This window comes from Anolis carolinensis, chromosome 1, assembly GCF_035594765.1.
Source record: "Anolis carolinensis isolate JA03-04 chromosome 1, rAnoCar3.1.pri, whole genome shotgun sequence".
Taxonomy (NCBI): Eukaryota; Metazoa; Chordata; class Lepidosauria; order Squamata; family Dactyloidae; genus Anolis; species Anolis carolinensis.
This window is the reverse complement of record NC_085841.1, coordinates 237,883,048-237,902,033: the sequence shown is the minus strand read 5'-3', so window position 1 is coordinate 237,902,033 and position 18,986 is coordinate 237,883,048. Positions and strand designations below refer to the sequence as shown.

The following is an 18,986-nucleotide window of genomic DNA, read 5'->3' as shown; positions in this document are numbered from 1 at the left end:
TTTCTGTGCTTTCCCCCCTTTATTGCTGAAGCAAATTTTAAGATATTTGAATAAAAGTTTTGTATCTTTTATATATTTTTATGTGTTACCAGCATTAAAAACTAATGAAAAAACTAATGAAAAACAGCAAGCAGTTATGTAGTTTCTAGCTAAACATTGTAACAAGTAACAACAAACTTGGCAAAGTGTTGATTTTTGTTCTCTATGGTAATGAAGATCTCTCTGGGTTTACTGAAGATTGTGCTGACACCATTGCTGCTGCTATGTGCTTTTTGATCTGGCAATCCTACTCTGAGTCCCTTTGGGGAGATGGGGCAGGATACAAATAAAATTTACTATTATTATTATTATTAGTTTTCTTGGCAAGATTTGTTCAAAGTATTTTTTGCCTTTGCCTTTGTCAGAGGTCCCGTCACTGCTATATATTGCAGTTTCAGGATACAGATTGGCTGCACTGAACTGCATTATATGAGTCTACACTACCATGTAATGCAGTTCAATGCAGTTAAGCTGCATTATGAAACTGCATTATATGGCAATGTAGATGGGGCCTGAGAGAGTGTGACTTGCTCAAGGTCAGCCAATAGATGTCCACGGCCAAGCAGGGATTCAAACCCTGGTCTCCAGAGTTATAATCCCACACTCGGACCATTACACCATGCTGGATCTGCTGACACCATAGAACAATGTTTCTCAACGTGGTTCCCAGATGTTTTGGCCTCCAACCCCCAGAAATCCTAACAGCTGGTAAACTGGCTGGGATTTCTGGGAATTGTAGGCCAAAACACCTGGGAACCCACAGGTTGAGAACCAGGTCTATTGAAGTATATAATTCTCTAAAGAACAAGGAGAGGCAAATGTTTCAAGGAAGGCAGGAGAAATAGCTGTGAGCAGCCACAAATGTTGGCTCATAGTACAGTGTTCCCTTGTTACTTTGCGGTTCGCTTATTGCGGCCTGTCCTCCTCAGTCACATTTCTGGAGAGTTCCTCTATCTAAAACAGTTTTGTAGAAGAGAGAATTTCAACAGGTGTTGTCTGTCACACAACCAGGGAACACATGCTGAAATTCCTTTTTCCGTCAAAGGAACAGGAGCCCTCTCTAGTTTTCCCTGTGGCAACCCAAAGTAATGGAATGTATCCCACCCAACTGTTGACAGTTCTGTTTTGTGAAAGTGAAATTGAGATTCCACAAATATGTGTTTTATTCTTATGCCATTTCATCTCTCTAAACACATTTTGCTGTTAACTTAAGTTCATGCAAGGGACGTGAAGAGGCCTGTTTCCTTGGTCCATACATAGGAATCATCCTTCAGGCTTCTTTCTTTCCCCCTGCCACCTAGATATTCCAACTGGATTTTGGTGTGAAATACTAATTGTGGAGCAGTCAGAGCCAGAAGCAAAATGGTAACTTGGGCCCCATCTACACCGCCATACAATGTAGTTTGAAACAGCATTATATGGTCAGTATAGACTCATACAATGCTGTTCAGTACAGCTAAACATCATTATATGAGTTTACACTGACCATATAATGCAGTTTCAAATTGCATTACATGGCAGTGTGGATGGCACCAAGGTTCACTCTTACCATACTCCATGGGCCATTCTCCAGGTTTACATCCATGTACACAAAGGCCGCTTGAGTTTCTTGGATCTCACCTCTTGTTTCAGAGCCTCAAACAGTAACCTGTGTGAGAACAATGTATTGCTGAAGGCTTTCATGGCCAGATTCATTGGGTTGCTGTGAGTTTTCCAGGCTGTATGGCCATGTTCCAGAAGCATTTTGCCCACATCTATGGCAGTCATCCTCAGAGGTTGTGAGGTCTGTTCGAATCTAGGCAAGTGGGGTTTATATATCTGTGGAATGTCCAGGGTGGGAGAAAGAACTCTTGTCTGTTTGAGAACATATTCCAGAAATACCATCCATAATAGTGACTGGAGACTCTGGGCGTTGGAGTCAAAAATTTTGCTTTCTCCAGGTTCTACATGTTCATAGTGATGACAGCAAAGGGGAGCAGTAGTAGTAGTTTTCAATTATCTTATCCAAGAAATTACATGACTTATTGGAAGAAGGCAATTTAGGGCATTATCACACTGCACAGTTAAACAGTTAAGCTGTGGCGCAGCTGGTTAGTAGCCAGCTGCAATAAATCACTACTGACCGAGAGGTCATGAGTTCAAAGCCCGGATCAGGTTAAGCCCCCGACCATTAAATAGCCCAGCTTGCTGTTTACCTAAGCAGCCCGAAAGACAGTTGCATCTGTGAACTAGGAAATTTAGGTACGCTTTATGCAGGAAGCTAATTTAACTAATTTACAACACCATAAAACTTCCAACAGCACGGAGAAGGGAATGAAGAAGTACAGTACTCGGTGTCACTAGTGGACGATGACACAACAGCTCCCCCTGTGGCCGGAATCGAGCATACCCTCATGAAGCTAGAAATGTTAAATTGTCTCTGTATGTGTTTATACTGTATGTTGTTTGTCTGATGGCATTGAATGTTTGCCATATATATATATGTAAATTGTAATCTGCTCTGAGTCCCCTTCGAGGTGAGAAGGGCAGAATATAAATACTGTAGATAAATAAATAAATAATAAACGGATACGATTCTAGTTGAATTGCCAGGATTCTGTCCTATGGAATTTTGGGGTTAGTGGTTAAGGCAAGGCAAGTTTCAGCCAGAGAGTGCTGGTGCCCCAGTCAGTTACAATTCCCAGCTTTCCACAAGATGCAGCCATGCAGTTAAAGTACAGCAATGGTGCTATGAGTATACAATGTGATAGGGACCTAAATGAGTAGCTCTCATTTAGGGGGAGGAATGCCTTCTAAGGCTATCTTGTCCAAATTCCTCCCTTCCTCAACCCTTAATCTGAAGCCCACATAGGCATATAAATCCAAGGGATGCCTTGCATTGGTGAAAGAAATGCCCCATATGGTTGCTGCACTGAAAACATGAGTGTTGTACGTTTAATGGTTATGAAGAAAAAATTATGGCAGGTATGGTAGACACTTGGATTTTTCTCCTTTATACAACCATTACAGGTATGCAGGAACTCTCCAGTGTTTACTCTGGCAACCTAGTTCAGATGATGGACCCCACAAAGGCTAAGTGAAGGAGACCAATAAGATGCTTTATTGCTAACTGCCTAAGGTAGCATCCAAAATGGAAGAGGAAATGGGAGCCAATCCTGTCTCTATTTTGCTTAAGTGGTTGTGTCTCCTGAAAGTCTGTGTTCTGGGAGATTTTATTAAGTAACTTTAAGTTGAAGAGATCTGTGTGTAGGGGAGTCAGCCTTCTTATCCATGTTCAGCCCCCAGGCTCAGCGATATGGCCTTTTCTTTCTCACCCCCATCCATCTTCTTCCTCCTGCCAAGCCATTGACAGTTGCGTCTTGTGCTTTCTCACACCTCCTCATCTTGCCGCTCAATACCTGCCTAGAAGTTATTAGAGCTGCCACAGTTGGTGACAGAGGGAGATAAATGGGCCACCGAGAAAGATACCCCCATGGTAGTAAGACTGGGGGAAGCCAGATCTGGGGTTGGGAGATGTTTCTGTCACCAGGAGGGAGAGATGCCTGACCAGAGGGAGCAGGAGGACATCAGGAAAGATATACCTGAAAACTGCTATTGTAAAAAGAATCTTGTGCTGAGGTATTTTACAAATACAGTAGAGTCTCGCTTATCCAACATAAACTGGCCGGCAGAACATTGGATAAGTGAATATGTTGGATAATAAGGAGAGATGAAGGAGAAGCCTGTTAAACATCAAATTAGGTTATGATTTTACAAATTAAGCACCAAAACATCATGTTGTACAACAAATTTGGCAGAAAAAGTAGTTCAATATGCAGTAATGCTACGTAGTAATTACTGTATTTATGAATTTAGCACCCAAAAATCATGATATATTGAAAACATTGACTACAAAAATGCGTTGGATAATCCAGAACGTTGGATAAGCGAATGTTGGATAAGTGAGACTCTACTGTATATACAAAATGAAATGGCAAAAACACATTCCCATGCATGCAGTCCTTCAGTGCATTCCCTTCTATACCTCAAAGGCAGAAATGAGAGGTGTGAGGTCTGTTGGAAACTAGGAAAGAGGGGTTTATATATCTTTGGAAAGTCCAGGTTGGGAGAAAGAACTCTTGTCTATTTGAGGCAAGTGTGAATGTTGCAATTCATCACTCTAACAACCACCATGTCAGTCTACACGGAAAAGCCATTGAAATCCACAAGCATGTAGACAATTTCAACAGAAAGGAGGAAACTATGAAAATGAACTAAATCTGGCTACCAGTATTTAAAAACTCTAAAATCAGGACAGTAAATAAAGAACAACACTCAGACAACAAAGGAATTCCAGGCATGAAACAATCAGGGCCGGAATCAGTCAGGCTTTGAATCTGCAAGGACATGAAATGCTAACCAAGGTGATCAATTGCAACATTCACACTTACCTCAAACAGACAACAATTCTTTCTCCCACCCTGGACTTTCCACAGATATATAAACCCTGCTTTCCTAGTTTCCAACAGACCTCATACCTCTGAGGATACCTGCTATAGATGTGGTCAAAACATCAGGAGAGAATGCTTCTGGAACATGGCCATAAAACCCGGAAAACTCACAGTAACCCAGAAATGAGTTTATGTCTGGTCTGGTCTGAAACTTGGTTCTGGCAACCTGTTATTTAGTCCCAGCTAGGCTGTCTTATCTAATCAATTGTCAAATGATGAGATAACATGTAAGTAAATCCCATTGAATGAATGGATCTACTAGAACAGTGGTTCTCAACCTGTGAGTCCCCAGGTGTTTTGGCCTACAACTCCCAGAAATCCCAGCCAGTTTACCAGCTGTTAGGTTTTCTGGGAATTGAAGGCCAAAATATCTGGGGACCCACAGGTTGAGAACTACTCTACTAGGGCCATCAGAGACTTCTGCACCTTTAATGGTTGTATAGACGAGGGAATTGTTACCTAGTTGCATGAAATTCACTCTTCTACACAGTGGCAAAAAGTAAAGTAACATGGTTTCTAAACTTTGTCCCTATGCTCTTTTCCAAGAGAAAGCAGGATAGTGTCGTCCACAGTCTCCTTAATTATACCCATTGTTAGCTCTGGTGACCCTATCTAAGGACACGTGACAACAGTTTGGTGCAGCGTGGTCCATAGGTCACTCCAGAATTACAACAAGAAAATCATTCACCAAACGCCAGAAAGCAAGAGGTTAAGATCAAGTGTTCACATTCCTAACTCTGTAGGTGTCGGTCTGGTAAACTAGCAGATACTTCCTGATCTAAGAACACTTTGGGCCCCTTGAAAAGCTACTAGAGGTTCTACGTGGTGAGTTTTCCCTATTTCTGTGCATTGTCACAGAGTTCTGTGCATAGAGCCCTAGTGCTTATTCAGGAGAGCATTTTTTATTGTTGTTTTCCTTTGTCTTACATTTCAGCCATCTATTTGGAGGCATGAATGTTTGCCCTTTCTCTCTTAAACACTGTTCTCTGTCAGTTTGAATCTTCTTGGAGTCGCCCCTTGTCCAGCTGCAGATATACACAACCTCCACAACATATGTGGACTCTCTAATTGTGTGAGATTTGAACAGAGAATCACTAAATAATTGGCTAACTCAGACATTGTAAAATTCAACCTTGCTTTCTATGGCCTTTTGCCCTTGCCTTGAAGGTAGTCTAGTCTGCAGTGACAGTTCGGCTGAATTTACACTGCCATATAATCCAGTATCTGAATGCAGATCATCTTCTTTGAACTGGATTATACGAGTCTACACTGCCATATAATCCAGTTCAAAGCAGATAATCTGAAGGGCAAAAGGACATAGGAAGCAAGGCTGAATTTTACAATGTCTGAGTTAGCCAAAAGTTGCCCTTTGGTGTACAATACGACTCCTGTATCTGTGGGAATATGTTCCTAAACAGAGCATGGAATCCTATTGAAATGAACGACTTCTTCTGGAAGTTATGGTTAAGGACCTCATCACATGGATGTTTTCCCTTGTTTTCTGTGTGTTTTCACATGGTGGCAAAACGGACTCTCACAGTTGTCCCATCCCATGACACAAGGCCACTTCTGCCGGCTGCCTGTGGGAATCAGTCTTGCCAGCATGCTCCAACTGAGAGAAGGCTCTGTTCTCAAGAGTCAGGCGTTGTCCAACTCATGGTTTCAGAAAGTGTGGGGAGAGGGAAGTGAGGGAAAGCGGGAAGAAGATGGCTGGCCATCCCCAGAGATGGACCTTGCCAGGAGGTAAGATATGAGGGTTGAATGAAAAGTAATGCCTCCACCTTCGTAACTCCTCAACAGATGGCAGTACTGGTATGTGGCAGGTACTGGCTTGTTCAGTAGACTCTCCTCTACAGTTCTGTTTGGCAGGAAGCCTTAGTATTGAATGATTGTGTTGTTAAAATGCGAAGTATGGAACCCTGCGTAGACGATCGGTCAATGCGACTTAAGCAACGTGCAGTCATTGAATTCTTGAAGGTGTCACCCTAAAGGAGATTCATCAGAGAATGCAAGCTGTTTATGGTGATTGTGTTGATTTTATTTATTTATTTCTTTATTTACAATATTTATATTCCGCCCTTCTCACCCCGAAGGGGACTCAGGGCGGATCACATTATACACACATAGGGCAAACATTCAATGCCCATAAACACATCAAACAGAGACAGAGACAGACAGATGCAGAGGCAGTTTAACCTCCTGAGGGGATGTTTGATTCTGGCCACAGGGAGGAGCAGCTGCTTCATCATCCACTCTGACGGCACTTCCTCATTCCAGGTTGTTAAATTAGTTAAACTTGCCTCCCCACTTCTTTTATAAGTGGTATCTTATTTCCTACTTGATAGATGCAACTATCTTTCGGGTTGCTAGGTCAGCAACGAGCAGGGGCTATTTTTTATTTTTAATTGACGGGTGCTCACCCCGCCACGGGCTGGCCTCGAACTCATGACCTCATGGTCAGAGTGATTTATTGCAGCTGCTCAACAGCCTGTGCCACAGCCCGGCCCCCGATGTGAGTACTGTGCGTCATTGGGAGAGTAAGTTTAAAGATGTTGAGGTGGGAACACCTGACCTGCATGACAAACAAAGAGTTGGACGTCCAGTGACAGCAACCACCAAGTTTCACAAGCAAAAGGTTGACAGATTGAATCAGGATGATCATCGTATCACTCAGAGAGAAATTTCAAGCATAATCGGCATTTCACAAGAACGTGTGGGTCACATTATTGCTTTGCTTGAGTATCGGAAGATCTGTGCATGATGGGGACTGTGAGACAGATGCTGGTTGAGGAAACAGAGTGTCGATTTCTTCCGTGACAGCTTCAGAAAACGTGTTCATCGTTGGCAGAAATGTATCCAATTGCCTGGTGATTATGTGGAAAAGTGAATAGTGGTAGTTAAAGAGCACATTCTAAGGATTATTTCTACATTTTATTTATTAAAATATTCCCATCCAAACCCAGTAATGAAGGTGGAGGCATTACGTTTCATTCAACCCTCGTAGTTTCCCACTCTTCCCAATGCTTTCCCTCTCTTTCCCCTGCTTTTCTTCTGCCTGTCTGATGAAGTTCTAGGTTAACAGGATTTGCAAGCCTTGCTAAACAGAATGCTTTTCCTTTTTGTGGGGTACAGTCGAAGCACCTCCTTCAGAATCCACTCTAAACATGCATGTTATTGCTAACAGATTTGTGTAAATGGGTGGCATTTAGAAATCTTTTACTATTGTTAAATTTTTCATGACCCCAACATTGAGCTAAGAGGACCCAACTTGGGGTCGGGCCCAAAGTTTAAGAAGCAGTGATATAGAGAACATATTTTGTTGGATGTGGGTAGGTGAAACTGCAGGTACCAATCCCATAGGTCCAGCTCATTGTGTACTTCTAAAAGCAAAGCAACAGAACCTGACTTCTAGGGTCCTGTGCCCCCTTAGATTCTGGTCTCTGAATTCTTATTTGCTTTCTCATTTCCTCCTTTACAATAATGGAGACAATTCCTATGAATACTATGTACAGCTTTACCTCAGTGTTACTGTTTGGTTACCATCCCAATTTTCCTCCCATATTTTAAAAGCACATTATCATAGAATATTTCCTATTCTGGCCTGCCTCTGTTCTGTTGGCCAAATGCACAAAACTATTAATATGTTTCATCATTTTTATGAACCTGAGAAAAACTGTTTCATTCATAGGTAAAGTTAAAGGTTTTCCCCTGACATTAAGTCCAGTCGTGTCCAACTCTGGGGGTTGGTGCTCATCTCCATTTCTAAGCCAAAGAGCCGGCATTGTCCGTAGACACCTCCAAGGTCATGAGGGCATGGAGCGCCATTACCATCCCGCCGGAGGGGTACCTATCGATCTACTTGCATTTGCATGTTTTCAAATTGCTAGGTTGGCAGAAGATTGGGCAAATAGCGAGAGCTTACCCCGCTCCCCGGATTCGAACCTGCAACCTTCGGTCAGCAAGTTCTACAGCTCAGCGTTTTAATCTGTTGCGCCACCATTTCATTCATATCCCCCTTTACATTTTCTAGAACAGCTGTTCAAGAATAAAGTCTGGATCTAGAATTCAGGAATATTGGGTAGTGGGATTATTATCCGCCTTGAGTCCCCACAGGGAGAAAGGCGAGTATAAATAAAATTAATAATAATAATAATAAAAATAAAATAATTTTCTACTTCCCTTTTGGTTTGTTAGAATTTGTACCTAATATTAAATTTTCCCATCGATTTCCTCACCATGGGTGTCAATAGGATTGAGACTGCAGCAGTAAGTAGTTGAACTATGCAAACTATTTCAGGAAGAAAAATCAGGCATTTCTTAGTAGTAAAGTTCTTAGTAATGCATTTGTCTATTTTTAACAGTTTAACTTGGTGGGTGTAAGAGGTCTTGTACAGAGTCCTAGACATTAGCATTAAAACTCTACTTCTGTGAAAAATTCACTTTGAAGGTTCACAGTCCTACCTTTAATTTGTTTCAAGAGGCAAAGAAGAATGTGGTTCTCATGAAGACTGGAAACAGCACCTCAGTATTTCCAAGCTGTACTTAATATCAGCCAACTCACAATCCTCACTTTTTATCTCTCTTCTCTCAATGAATTTGGAAAACTTTCAAAACGTGATACCAAACTATTTCTGCTCCAACTCTTACTTATATGAATACTGTAAACAGTTAAAGTGCTGTGATTCTGCTTTCACCGCCATGGTTCCATCCTCTGGAATCTTAGAGATTGTAGTTTGGTCATCTAGTGCAGTGGTTCTCAACCTGGGGTCCCCAGATGTTTTTGGTCTTCAACTCCCAGCTAAACTGATAAACTGGCTGGGATTTCTGGGAGTTGTAGGCCAAAAACATCTGGGAACCCCAGCTTGAGAACCACTGATCTAGTGGAATCCTGGGATTTACATTTTGTTGTGGCACCAGGGCCCTTGGACAAAGTTACACACCCCAGATTTCCATAGCATTGAGCCATGGCAATGTGGTATCAAACTGATATAATTTTGCAGTGTGAATGTTGTTGCGGATTGTAGATGATAGGTAGAAGCTCTTACGTGTGCCCATGAGACCAGAAACATCCTGCAGAATGATGCACCACTCAGCTTTGCAGAACAAATAGCACTGGAACGTTTACTAAATCCAAGAGGTCAACAAAACAATGGTATTTACAATAGAAATCAGCAGTCATAAGCAGTTTTTTTAGTCCGAAAATCTGCTTCAGTGAAGACAAGGCCTCAGAAATAGTCAGGCCTCTCTGAGTATAGAGCCACCTTCTTCCCAGTCAGTACTCAGTAAACTCTCTCTCTCTCTCTCTCTCTCTCTCTCTCTCTCTCTCTCTCTCTCACACACACACACACACACACACACACACACACACAGAGAGAGAGAGATTGAGAGAGAGAGAGAGAAACCTGTTCAAACTTGTTATCCAGCAGCAGGACAGCAACAGTTACAAAAGAATTCCCCAGGTCCTTGCAAACTCAGCCAATCGGCTTCATACATTTGATTTTCCAGTTAACACACATACAGTATCTTTGCAAACCATGACCAATGTTGCCAGAGACATCAGTAGTCCTCTCTCAATGAGTAGTCTAATTTCCTGTCCATAAACGGCAAATCTCAGGATTTCATAGGATGTTGTCATGGCAATTAGAATGGATAATTGATACAGTAATGGAAAGGGCTGTAGATGATGAATTACAGACCCCATAATCCTTGCTCCTATGCTAGTTCGAAACCAATGGCTAATAGAAACGGGAGTAATGGCTGCTTCCTATGGAATTTCCCAGCTGGAAACCTGTTAAGCTTCACTAAACTACAAATCCCAAAATTCCACAGGAGGCAGCCATAACATTTAAAGTAGAATAATAGTGTTATAGCAGTGTAGCTGTGATATTGACTAAGAATATCTGTAATTATCACCTAGGATTGCCGGGTGAAAACTTGAAAGGATTCCTGTACCTTTAATGGGTGTATAGTAGAGGACATTTTAGCAGGTTTCGCTTATAACCTGGAAGATCTGTTCAAATTTTCTCTTTTACACAATGCTGTGTCAAAGGTACAGGAACTGTCTCCAGTTTTCACTCTGACAACCCTTTATCTCTAAATGGTCTCTTCGTCTTTTCAAAAATTCATACTCAGTAGTAATCTGAAAACGAGAAACTCAGTTTGGCTGGTTGAACTGGTTGAACTGCAGATGGGGGCATTTGTCTTTCCCTCATTTCCAAGAAGGTGACTGACAGTCCCACCTAGACTTCTTTATTGTAACAGGTCTAAAAGGAATAGAAACATGACAGCCCTGCAGCACCTTCCCTCCCTGAGGCGTGTGGCAGTATGTGGGGGCACGCATGGGAACGAGATGTCTGGAGTGTACCTGGTCAAGTACTGGTTGCGCAACCCCTCCGAGCTGCAGCGGGGAACCTTCTGTGCCACCCCTTTCCTGGGCAACCCACAGGCGGTTGAGCAGTGTGTCCGCTACATTGGGACGGACCTGAATCGTACATTCATAGCTGATATACTCAAGTGAGTACCACACAGTATTGTAGTACTTTGCAGAACTTCCACAAGATTAGGGGATGGAGTAAGAGCTATGTCCGTATTTTAACCTTCATCAAGCTTCTGGGTGCTACGGCTCCAGATGTGCCGCCCGAGTTGTTTTCATGGTTGCTCCAATGGTGAATTAAACCTTTTTGAAGGTATAGGGAAACTGTTCAGATTGACCTGATTCCAATGTTTGCTTATGCTAGCATAATGTCTGGTTGTTATTGTATGCCTTCAAGTCATTTCCAACATATGATGAACATATTACACTATATATATACACAGTAGAGTCTAACTTATCCAAGACTCACTTATCCAAGGTTCTGGATTATCCAAGGCATTTTTGTAGTCAATGTTTTCAATATATCATGATATTTTGGTGCTAAATTTGTTAATACAGTAATTGCAACATAACATTACTGTGTATTGAACTACTTTTTCTGTCAAATTTGTTGTATAACATAATGTTTTGGTGCTTAATTTGTAAAATCATAACCTAATTTGATGTTTAATAGGCTTTTCCTTAATCCCTTCTTATTATCCAAGATATTCGCTTATCTAAAGTTCTGCCAGCCCATTTAGCTTGGATAAGTGAGACTCTACTGTGTGTGTGTGTGTGTGTGTGTGTGTGTGTAGAAGCATGACCAATCTCCCCTGCCCATAGCTATGAGGACTGTGTTGTTGAAGGCTTTCATGGCCAGAATCACTGGGTTGTTATGAGTTTTCCGGGCTGTATGGCCATGTTCCAGAAGCATTCTCTCCTGACATTTCACCCACTACTATGGCAGGCATTCTAAGAGGTTGTATCCTCACAACCTCTGAGGATGCCTGCCATAGATGTTGGTGAAAAGTCTTCTGGAACCTGGCCATACAGCCCAGAATCACAGAATCATAGAATAGTAGAGTTGGAAGAGACCTCATGGGCCATCCAGTCCAACCCCCTGCCAAGAAGCAGGAAATCGCATTCAAAACTCACAACCCAGCTATGAGGACTGTTCAAGTAGGTTGTTAAAACAGAAACTTCACTCCCTGACTTTGCTTCTAGCCTTCATATTGTTTCATCTTTGCAAAATGTAGCTAACAAAGCTATTACAGTAGAGTCTCGCTTATCCAATGTAAACGGGCCGGCAGAACGTTGGATAAGCGAATATGTTGGATAATAATGAGAGATTAAGGAAAAACCTATTAAACATTAAATTAGGTTATGATTTTACAAATTAAGCACCAAAACATCATGTTAGACAACAAATTTGACAGAAAAAGTAGTTCAATACACAGTAATGCTATGTAGTAATTACTGTATTTACGAATTTAGCACCAAAATATCACAATATATTGAAAACATTGACTACAAAAATGCATTGGATAATCCAGAACGTTGGATAAGCGAGTGTTGGATAAGTGAGACTCTACTGTATATATAAATGAGCTCTTTCTGTATTACTGTACAACTGTTAATGTTTGGCCATGATGGTGATGGCAGAGATCAAATTCACTGCAGCCAAAAGAGTTTTGCTCAGAAGACATCTGACTACTCTTGCACATTTGGAGGTAACAAAGGAGTCTTCACCCCCCTCCAAAAAGCCCTTCTGTCATAAATGCACTGGTGGAAATGTATGCTGTGTAAGGAGGGCAACTGTATCTTGGTCATTTCCTTTGCTTTGAGTATCTTTTTCTCAGCTCTAAGGACTCAGACACCTATGAATGTCAACGTGCTCAGGAGGTCAACCAGGCCTTTGGACCCAAGGGTTCATTAGATGCCTACGACTTCATGATCGACCTACACAATACCACCGCCAACATGGGCTGCTGCTTTATAGTGCCTTCTGAGCAGAGCCTATTGTCCGTGCACATGTGCAATTACATTCAGGTGAGAACATGCTCCATCTCACGTCTTCCCCTGACTCAGGCTGGGGTTGCACAGGTAATTTCTTTTCTTCTTGACTCCACAGAAGCAGTCCAAAAGGAGACATTGCCCTGTCTTATTCTATCAGCAACCAGGAGAGGAAACATATCCCATTGCTTCTGTGGCCAAAGCTGGGCTGGGTAAGGTGCAGTCCTCAGCGTGGACATTCTTGGTGGCAGAAAACTCTCCTCACACTACACTGGCTGTTCTTCTGTGAGCATTTTTGGAAGCTGATACGCTCAACTGAGCCAGGCACCCCAGCTGTTATTTGAGGTGATACTAAAGCAGTGCTTCTTGTAGGTCAGAGCATGGTCCAGGGTAACTCCCAAGTATTTTGGTGTGCTGCAATGCTCCAGTGGGATTTCTTCCCAGGCTGTTAGGAATTGTGGGAGTTGAAGTCTGAAACAACTGGAGGGCTGAAATTTGCCCATGCCTGGTTTACACTGACCAAACAATGCAGTTCAAATCACATTATTTGGCTGTGTAAATCCAGTCTTAGCCCAACACTCAAACTATGACACCATGTTGGCTCTTCTGTAAGAAGGTACAGGGACATAAGTTTTCCCCAAGTACAGTAGAGTCTCACTTATCCAAGCCTCGCTTATCCAAGTTTCTGGATTATCCAAGCCATTTTTGCAGTCAATGTTTTCAATATATCATGCTATTTTGGTGCTAAATTCGTAAATACAGCAATTACAACATAACATTACTGCGTATTGAACTACCTTTTCTGTCAAATTTGTTGTATAACATGATGTTTTGGTGCTTAATTTGTAAAATCATAACCTAATTTGATTTTAATAGGCTTTTCCTTAATACGTCCTTATTATCCAACATATTCGCTTATCCAACATTCTGCCAGCCCGTTTATGTTGGATAAGTGAGACTCTACTGTATATTCATGCTTCTGTGGTAGAGTGTAAGCTCTCCAGAAGTTAATGTACATTGTTAATGTATTATAGCTATATGTGTGAGTGCGGGGAGGGGGGAGGTTCTGCATGATAATTTTTGCAGATGCTTTAGTCAATATAGCCATATTTATGTGATTCCTTGCAGCAATAGAAATGGGCCCACAGCCCCAGGGAGTGGCACGAGCTGAGATACTTGCTGAGATGAGATCCACTGTGGCACATGCTCTGGACTTCATAGAGTTGTTTAACAAAGGTGATTTATCCCATTATGTCTCATTCCATGCTGATTCTTGTGACAGGACTTTGGGCTACATGAATTCGAGATAGATTGGTGGCTATTGAAATACTGAAAAGGATCAATATTGCCTCTGTAGCATCTTTGTGAATGCTAAAAAACCCAGGTTTGGTTTTTTTTACATATAGAGTAAAAGACAGAGACCGATTGATCAGTCAGCCATCATATATTACTCCATAATTAATTGAAGATATGGGTGTTTTGAATCAAATATTCCTCCTGGGGCTCTTTACTCTACAAAAGGCTTAAAGGTTGGTATTAACTTTAATACCAAACTAAGTCTTGATTAATACTTAGTTGCATAACTGACATGTATTTCCATAAAATTATAAAGGTAGTCAGGTTGGCAATACACTGAATACAACAGAAAAACAAAATATTCTGATAATGCCATACTTTATTGTTGCTAATGGAGAAGCCATTTTATTGCATTACTTTAACTGCTTTTGTTTCAAATCCCGTTAAGGCCAATAAAAGGAATGGCCTCCATCTGCACCTTGAGACCATCATAACAAATAAGCAAATATCTAAAGCAAGGTCTGTGACACTTTGTCGCTGTGGTTCCTTTATATGATTCTTTGCTTGAATGAAGCAGCTAGTATGATTAAAAATTGTGTGTGTGTCTACATTAATGTGCCTGCAAATTGCTTGTCAATGTAATGCTGGAGTTTATAAGTTTGTTTTACAGAAGGCCAGCTACTTGTTCTGAAATATAGCCTACAGTACCTGGTATTTGTTGGTAGTCTTGGTAGGACTGATTCTGCTTAGTTTCCAAGATCAGAAGGGATCTGGTGCTTTTAGGGTATTTAGGCAGTGACTAAAAATAGTAGGGAGCCCCTGGTGGCGCAGCAGATTAAACCACTGAGCTGCAGAATTTGCTGACTGAAAGGTTGGCAATTCGAATCCGGGGAGTGGAGTGAGCTCCTGCTAGTAGCCCCAGCTTCCGCCAACCTAGCAGTTTGAAATCATGCAAATGTGAATAGATCAATAGGTACTGCTCCGGCAAGAAGGTAACAGCACTCCATGCAGTCATGCCAGCTACATGACCTTGGAGGTGTCTATGGACAGCGCTGGCTCTTCAGCTTAGAAATGAAGATGAGCACCAATCCCCAGAGTCGGACACGACTAGACTTAATGTCAGGAAAACCTTTACCTTTACCTATAAATAGTAGAGGGTAGAAGCTGACTCTTGCTGTAATGCAGGAGTGGGAATCATATATCCTATTAGATGTGGCTGGACCACAACTTCCAGCAGTGACAGCAAGGAATACTGGGAGGGGTAGAATCCAACTGCAAGGATTCCCATCCTTGTCCTAATGTACTGTGAAAACTGAGACACAAGTAGGACTCCTGCTCTTTCCATCTCCTTTTGTCAGGTACTTTATTCCCTTCCTTTGAAAGTGAAGCATACAAGTTTACTGGATCTGTAGACTTCCCTCGTGATCCCACTGGTGAGATTTCTGCTGTGGTGCACCCAAAACTGCAGGTAGGTGTCAAAGAATGAAAGAAATAGAAGTAAAAACCTGTGTGCATATGTGTAGGAGGAAACCCTGGTAATTTGATATGCATTCTTGTAGCTGCTGCACAATGCAAGAAGAATCAGGACTTCTATAACATGGCAAAGATGAAAGTTTGGGAAGATACATCAGGTAGCATAACACACAGAGAGAAAAACCATGTGTACCAAAAATTCATTCCGAACAATTGCCCAAGGTCCATCAACTGTTCTATTTGCACGGCCTTTCCCAACTTAGGATCTCAAGATGATTTTGTGCCCGGTTCCCATCATCATCAGCCATAACCATTTACTATGCTGGCTGAGAATGATAAGAGTCATAGTTCAATAACATTGGGTTGAAGCTCAAACAATGGTAACTTTGATACTGTTCCTTGAGATAGTGGCGAACCCTCTTTAGAATGAAAACTCATTGTTGCTTCTTCATAAGATGCTGCAGAGAACACACTGAAGTGCTTGTCATGGGTGGGGCTTGTGGCTGTTTTTTTAAACATTATTTTTTACTGATACCTAAACCATTCATTTTAGGATAAAGATTTCCATCCCCTGCAGCCTGGGCACCCCATTTTCCAGACTCTCGATGGGGAGGATATTCTATATGAGAGTGATAACATCACCTACCCAGTTTTCATCAATGAAGCAGCCTACTATGAGAAGAAAGCAGCTTTTTTGAAGACAGAGAAAAAGACATTGTCCCAACCTGCACTGCAGAAGAAGTTTTGAATATGGCAACATATCACAGGGAGCAAATGTAAATCCATAAGCCTCTGTTGTATGACCTACTTAGGAACCTTATACAATCAATCATTTGATCAGTCGCTCAATCAAATTAATCAGCCCACAGTTTATTGCTGAAGGTAGCTTTTATCTAATGTTTATGCCATGTAATACGTAATTCCTTTAAGCATTAGTCTTCAGAGCTTTCATCCAAAGAACTTGCACTGGGATAGTCTGCAGGATAGTTTTGAGGTTTGCTTTTTGATGCCAGTTGAGTGCATTTGAGAAAGTGATTGTATTCCAGTAGAGTGACTGCACGAATCTAGATTTACATTCTGCAATCCAACCATGTTTTTAGTACAGCCTCCCCCCAAATAGTTCTCTACCAGGGCTGTTGGGAAGGATAAGATTATAATCTTTTGTGTCGTGTGTGTGTGTGTGTGTGTGTGTGTGTGTGTGTGTGTGAGAGAGAGAGAGAGAGAGAGAGAGAGAGAGAGAGAGGGGGGGGGGGTATTCAGCTCTCAAACAGTACTTTAATCCTGCCAGAATCTAGGTGGTGACTCATAGTTAACTGGAATTTTCCCTTCAGATTCTGCAGGCAAGATTTGGGAAAGAACCTACCAGGACTCAAAAGAATCCCTCAAGCATTTCAAAGCTTCAGGGGGCAAGGAAAAGCATTCTGAGGCTTTGCAGACTTTGCCCTTTTTTTTTTAGCTGTACTTGCTATTTTTACTCTGTTCCAATCTGGCTGTAGAGCAAACATGAGTACACACAGAAGTGTTCCTCCAGCACTGGGCAATTATTATTTCAGGGCTTTTGGATGGAATTCCACTCTCCGATAGTATGTTTTATCTTCTGTTCCTAACAAAAGCTGTTTGAGGCTTGCGGAATGCCATATATTTTGGAGAATTGTTCCTTCTGGCACAACAGGAAAGGACATGACAGTTATAAGAGATAAATGTTATATTCATAACAAATGGGATGAAGTCTGGATACAATCTGTGGCATTAGGTGTCTTCAAGAAACAGATTTGGACACTGAGAATTGTCATTGTTGTGTATTTTCAAGTCATTTTCAATTTACGGTGACCCTATAACGGGTCTTTGGCAACATTTGTTCAAAGGATGTTTGCCTCTGCCTTCCTCTGAGGCAAAAAGAGTTTAGATGAGGTCTGATTCTGCATGTGGATGTGAATACGGCACACTCCTAATATTGCTCCAGGGAGGAAAAGAAGAGGAAATAAGTAGCTTATGTTGTTCCTTATCCTTCCTCCAATAGCTTACATATGAGATTATTCTATGCTCAGACCAGCTAAGCAAGGCCCATTGCTGACTGCTCTGCTTGTGATACTCTGAGTATCATAACTGCTGTTGCTAATTGAGACCTTTCTGGTTTGGAGATGCTGATGACTTAGTCTGGGGACATCTATGTGAAGGCTATGCACTCTGCTGCTATGGACTGTGGTTTCTCTTCCCTTCTGCTTTGCAGCACAGCGCCCAGATAGCTCTTGGCATTGGGGACAGCAGGATTTAAATAGTGCTTACATAAGTTATGAAGTTGGGGTTTCAGGAATAAGATCCTGGCGGAGCCTTTTCTGTTTAGGGGAAATACATAGCAAATGGGATACTCACAGAAATCTCTCCCTGGCATGAGATTGTTCTGTCTGTTCAGCAAAAGTTAGTGTGACTTTGGTTCAACTGGTATTTTACATACATCCCTACAGTCCACAATGATGATAGGTTGTGGGTGGGATGAATTGAAGGGCTCCTTTCCTTCCTAAAGCCCCCACAAAGCGGACTTTCAGCCATTTGTTAGTTTTGTCCCTGAGAGAGACAGATTTTACCACACAGAATATTGGAAATGATGATGTGAATGCTAATTATTTTAGTTGTATTCTTGAAAAATTCTGAACTCATGAAGAAGGCTTTGGATCATCCAAAAACCTGGATACAAAAAAAAGATCCAGTGGTCTTTGATTATGGTTGGAATTATGGAGTGATTATGCCTGAGGATTTTGCCCCCAGCCATACAGATGTTGGATACTCCTCAATTTAAGAGTGAAGAGATTCCTAGGAGAATTCCCAAGGTCTGGCCTAGCCGATTTGTTCTAGGAAGGACACCTTCTCTTGGATGCCACTTGTAAGATACTTTGCACCTCTTGGAGGTAGACTTACACTTGTAAATATGCTTTTTACATGATTTCCAAGGAAGCCTTTGAAGGATCCAAGCTTCAGAGAAGACAATTCAGTCTTCTGTGGGGTGATCTTCCACAGTCCCCAGGAGGTGAAGAGCCATCAAAGGGCAGCCATTTCTCTTCTGGTCACCTGAAAGGATTAGTAGTACTGGAATGACGACACGACTCCTTCCTTTCCAGATCTGGTTACCTGCTTGACAGCATCATCACAAACTCTGAAAGAAATGTGAAGAGGTAATTCAGTCCCCAGTCTTGAGTTCCTTATTCAGGTTCTCCTTGGCATTTTTTTCATGTTCCAGAGGAGCAGACAATGCTAACTGGTGGTTAGGTACCAACAGGGGCCTTGCATCTCAGATGGTAATATTGTTATCAATCAGCAGATCTCCT

The 18,986-nt window shown here is 41.8% G+C and overlaps 2 protein-coding genes across 3 annotated transcripts in view; one reads left to right on the top strand and one right to left on the bottom strand.

Moving 5' to 3' along the window:
* The first annotated feature begins 5,249 nt into the window (after positions 1-5,249).
* On the top strand, positions 5,250-17,449 carry acy3 (aminoacylase 3). Of its 2 annotated transcripts, none has more exons than XM_062967201.1 (7): positions 5,250-5,354; positions 10,791-11,042; positions 12,741-12,930; positions 13,013-13,106; positions 14,023-14,130; positions 15,549-15,658; positions 16,217-17,449. In XM_062967201.1, exons 2-7 carry the CDS (start codon positions 10,810-10,812, stop codon positions 16,409-16,411), a joined length of 930 nt encoding a protein of 309 aa, XP_062823271.1. In that variant the 5' UTR covers positions 5,250-5,354; positions 10,791-10,809; the 3' UTR covers positions 16,412-17,449. The 2 variants fall into 2 exon arrangements, with proteins under 2 accessions (XP_062823271.1, XP_062823270.1); XM_062967200.1 differs by lacking the exon at positions 5,250-5,354 and adding an exon at positions 8,320-8,372.
* Positions 14,552-18,986, bottom strand: part of LOC100557930 (calcium-binding protein 2) — a 19,914-nt gene continuing 15,479 nt past the window's right edge. Inside the window, exon 6 of the mRNA XM_062967202.1 lies at positions 14,552-18,814. Within this exon, the coding sequence (XP_062823272.1) occupies positions 18,786-18,814 (29 nt within the window). The 3' untranslated portion in view covers positions 14,552-18,785. The remainder of the gene's footprint in view (positions 18,815-18,986) is intronic.